At 45.6% G+C, this 3,987-nt stretch overlaps 1 protein-coding gene across 1 annotated transcript in view; it reads left to right on the top strand.

Annotated features, from left to right (window-relative positions):
- The window catches only part of Dock1 (dedicator of cytokinesis 1), a 508,897-nt gene that overhangs the window by 422,728 nt on the left and 82,182 nt on the right, over positions 1 to 3,987 (top strand). Inside the window, exon 32 of the mRNA XM_028772526.1 lies at positions 160 to 218. Coding sequence (XP_028628359.1) covers positions 160 to 218 — 59 coding nt within the window. The remainder of the gene's footprint in view (positions 1 to 159; positions 219 to 3,987) is intronic.

Raw genomic sequence — 3,987 nt, 5'->3', positions numbered from 1 at the left:
AGGGTTAGGGTTAGGGTTAGGGTTAGGGTTAGGGTTAGGGTTAGGGTGGCAGATGTAGTTGGAACTCTGACACAGCCTTCATCAAAGTCCATGATGGAAGCCCTGAGTTTGATTTCCAGTAGCTCTGTAGACTGACATTGCCTCTCTCCTCCTTTCTAGGTATGGAGACATGAGGAGGCAGATTGGCTTTGAGATCAGAGACATGTGGTACAACCTGGGTGAGTAGATGAATGTCATCTTGAGGATGGGGTGAGCACCTCGAGTTCTCTCTGTGCTGTGACATCAGGCTCATTTTCCAGTGTTGAGTGTGTGTGTGTGTATACATGTGTGTGCACATGTGTGTCCATATGTTAGCTATAGTTCAGCCTTTGTTCCTTAGGGACTGTCCAATGGTTTTTAGAGCAGTATCTCATTGGTCTGTAACTTGCCAAGTTGATTAGCTGGCTGGCTCATCAGGCCCTAGGAATCCATTTGTTTCTGCCTCCCCAACACTAGGGTGACAAGTATGAGCCCCTCACTCAGCTTTGTTTTTTATCGGTTCTAACTTTGAACTCAGGTCCTCCTGGTTACATGGCAGGTACTTTAGTAACTGAGCTATCTCCCAAGACCCTTTGGTATATCTCAAAGATCTCAATTGTTTCTATTACTGGGATAGCAATCTCTGCTTCTTCCACAGTTTCCCTTTCACTAGCAAAACAGATTAAAGAGAGGACAAAAGCATCTTCCAGTGGCAAATGAGGAAATCTAGAAAGTGCCCTCTGGCGTCAGGCAGGCACATAGCTTGGACTGCCATTGCTCCTACGTACTTCTCTGCTTCCGTTTGTATAATTAGCAGACTGACATTTGCCATCACTGGTGTGTTCAGTCGAGCAGAATCTACCTTCTAACAGGTTTATTCACCCACCCAAAATCTGCAGTTGCTTACCCTGCCACCAGGTGGCGGTAGCACCGTGTGCTGCCGTGATCAAAGCCATGAGAGATCTGTTTAATGATTACAAACAAATACAACATTATCCAGGAATCAGTTCATTTACACAGTGTTTCCACTACATCTCATCATTAGCAATAAGAAGTTCTCTACTCAAACACTCTCTGTTAAGATCTTAACCAAGGACCAGTAAGATGACTCTTTGGCTAAACAAGCCAACAAGCCCAATGACCTGAATTTGATCCTGAGATTCACATGTTTGAAAGAGAGAATCAACCCCTGCTAAGTTGTCCTCTGTCTCTGGTGGCGGGCAGAATTTTTCAGAAGACTTCCAACCTAGACGCCTAGTAATCCCATGACATGTCCAAAGGATGAGCTCAGTAGAGTCTTCGTCTGTTGGAACAGGGAAGGGGACCGTCCATAGGTATGTCAACCGATTTTTCTGTGTCCCTTCTGAAAATCACATACTAAAAGATACATTTGTTATTTGACCTAGACAGCCTGGTGCCCAGACTAATGCCAGACAGGAAACAATGTGTTGTGTATGAGAGAGAGTCGTGAGAGGCAAAAGGATCCTGACATGGATAGCTTACTGGGACACCGTACTTCTCCTCTGAAACACAGGTTCTCCAGACCCGGCATTCACAAAGGAGATGGCATGAAGGCCATTCACTTGCCAGGCTGCACTGTCCCTTTGGCTTCTCTGAGCATAGGCTTACATGCATGAGGCCCTGGACTCAGTCCAAAGTACTGCAAAAGAAGAGGAGAAAAAATGAGATATTGAGCTTACTACACAGAGGACTGAGGGAGCAGTGTGCAACAAGGGGCCTAATTCTTCCTGATAAACAGTGGCTGCTGTCCCAGGCATCTCCAGCATCTTGGCATCTTGCTGTGGTCCTGTAGTGACGGGGTCACTGGTTGGAATTGAAGGAACTGATCTCTGGCCTCAGGTGTTATCCAGAGATTATTCTAACTGATGAATGAATGAGTCTTCTTGCCTTTCTACTATTTATGTTTTAATTTTTTTTTGAAGTTTTGTTTTTTGGTTTTGGTTTTTGAAATGACCATAGTATGTTTCTGTTTTACATTTTATATACTGACCCTGAACTTTGTACTTTTTAGAAAAATTTTATCATACTATTTTAATTATATAATATTTTTTATTATTTGGGTTAATATTTGGGTTGGTTGCTTTATACATGTATGTGATTTTTGAGATATTCACCCTCACTGTTCCCTTTGCCCCCTCTTACTTCCTCTAACCCCCTTCTGCCTCCCCCAACTTTTATACCCTTTTTTCTTTTGGCGGGGAGTTACTCAGTGAGTTTCACTGAGAATCTTCCTGACGCATGAGTGAGGATTATGTACAGAATCATGTGCACCCTGCCCAGAGCTGTATCCCTGAAGATGTTTCTCCCTCCTCTAGCAACCAAACTACATGTTCGTGTTTAAGTATAGTCAGTGGTACCTCTGGAGCTCCAGAGGTTGACCTTGAACCTGGCCCCATCTCTTTCTATGCCATTTGCCATGACTGCCAGGAAGGAAGGAAGGAAAGATGGGCTTCAGGAAGAGTGAGGTTCTCCACCATGCCTCCTCAGGAGCCCACAGTCTCAGGTGTGTGCTCAGACTTTATTGTCCCATCCCAGAGTGGTGAACTCTCTTGACGGTGTCTGTCATTATTCTCTAAATAAGACAAGCTCAGCAATAGAGACTTCTGAGTCACAGTAAGGACAAGGAACCTGAGGGGAGCCCCACCCCCCCATCTTGTCACTCACTAATGTGAACATAAAACCAACATCTGAGTGTTTCAAAGCTCACTTGTCAGATGCAAACATCAATTTGGGTATGAGAGCATGCAGGAGATTAAACAGAAACTATGACCTTGGCCATACTGGCCCCTTCCTGCTGTGGGGCTCCAAGGTTCAGGCCTACCTGCCAGTGGCGCTGTGCAGGCTGCCGCTCTCCAAACTCACAGCAGCCAGTCATGATTTCCCAGGATATACACAGCCTCTCTTCCACATAGCTTCCTGTTTTGTTTTTTTCCCCCCAGTGGGCTCCGGTTTGGGAATATGTTGGCAGGCACATGCAGCCAGTTCTGCCAAGAAAATAAAAATAGAAGTCGGATCAGATGTGTTCCTCACCTTAGAATTAGTCACCTGTCACTCCACCAGGGCTGTTTGTGGTCTTAGGGGAAGGAGGGGTGTCTCACACACAGGTGCTCAGCAGCCCCAGGGCACGGGTCAGGTCGGAGTCTCCTTGTTCATTGTGGTTACAAATGCAGACCCAGGCCTGCTGGGTGGGACAGGGCAACAAACTCTTTTCTTTGCAAAACCCAGCATGTCAAAAAGAAAATCAAAAGCATACTCTTTCAAAAGAGAGTTCATTTCCCCTGAACTCTCCAGTTACTTATGAGCTCAGCTTGAAGGCCGCCTACAGGGCCACCTCAGCCCCCTCTCTCCTGGTTCCATCATCTACTTTTGTTTATTACATCTAGCTCTCAGGAACCAGCGCATGCGCCCTGACTCCATCTGACTGAAACAAAAATGCTCACAGGAGACTTTTTTTTTGGCCTTATTTGGCTTGGGCTATTTTCCGTGTGAGAATCCCCTTCACTGTATTTTTGGGAATGCACAAACTGATTGATTTTCCTTAAACCCAGTTTTTGCACCATTGACCCTAGCTGGAGGTGATGCTAGCTTCTCTGTCCTGTGGTCCTTGTGTGTGCACAATTTTCCTACAGTAAGACCCTGTTCAATGGTTGGATTCCTGAACATCAGAAGTGTCAAGGCGAAAGCCTGCCTTTCAGAGGAAGCCAGGTGCCACTCAGAGGACTTAGTGCTATGTCCTGTCACTAGAATAGTCACTCCAGGCAGGTCTTGGAGTGGGGGTAGAGAAAACAACCTAAGATAAAATCTTTTACTTTGTGTCATGGCTATCCGAGTCTCAGTTACTTTTCTGCTGCTGTGATAAAGCACAATGACCAAAAGAGCAACTTACAGAGGAAAGGATCTATGTCACCTTAAGGTGTGTGTGTGTGTGTGTGTGTGTGTGTGTGTGTG

Source organism: Grammomys surdaster, unplaced genomic scaffold (genome assembly GCF_004785775.1).
Source record: "Grammomys surdaster isolate TR1022 unplaced genomic scaffold, NIH_TR_1.0 214, whole genome shotgun sequence".
Taxonomy (NCBI): domain Eukaryota; kingdom Metazoa; phylum Chordata; class Mammalia; order Rodentia; family Muridae; genus Grammomys; species Grammomys surdaster.
This window is presented reverse-complemented; position numbering and strand designations above follow the sequence as displayed.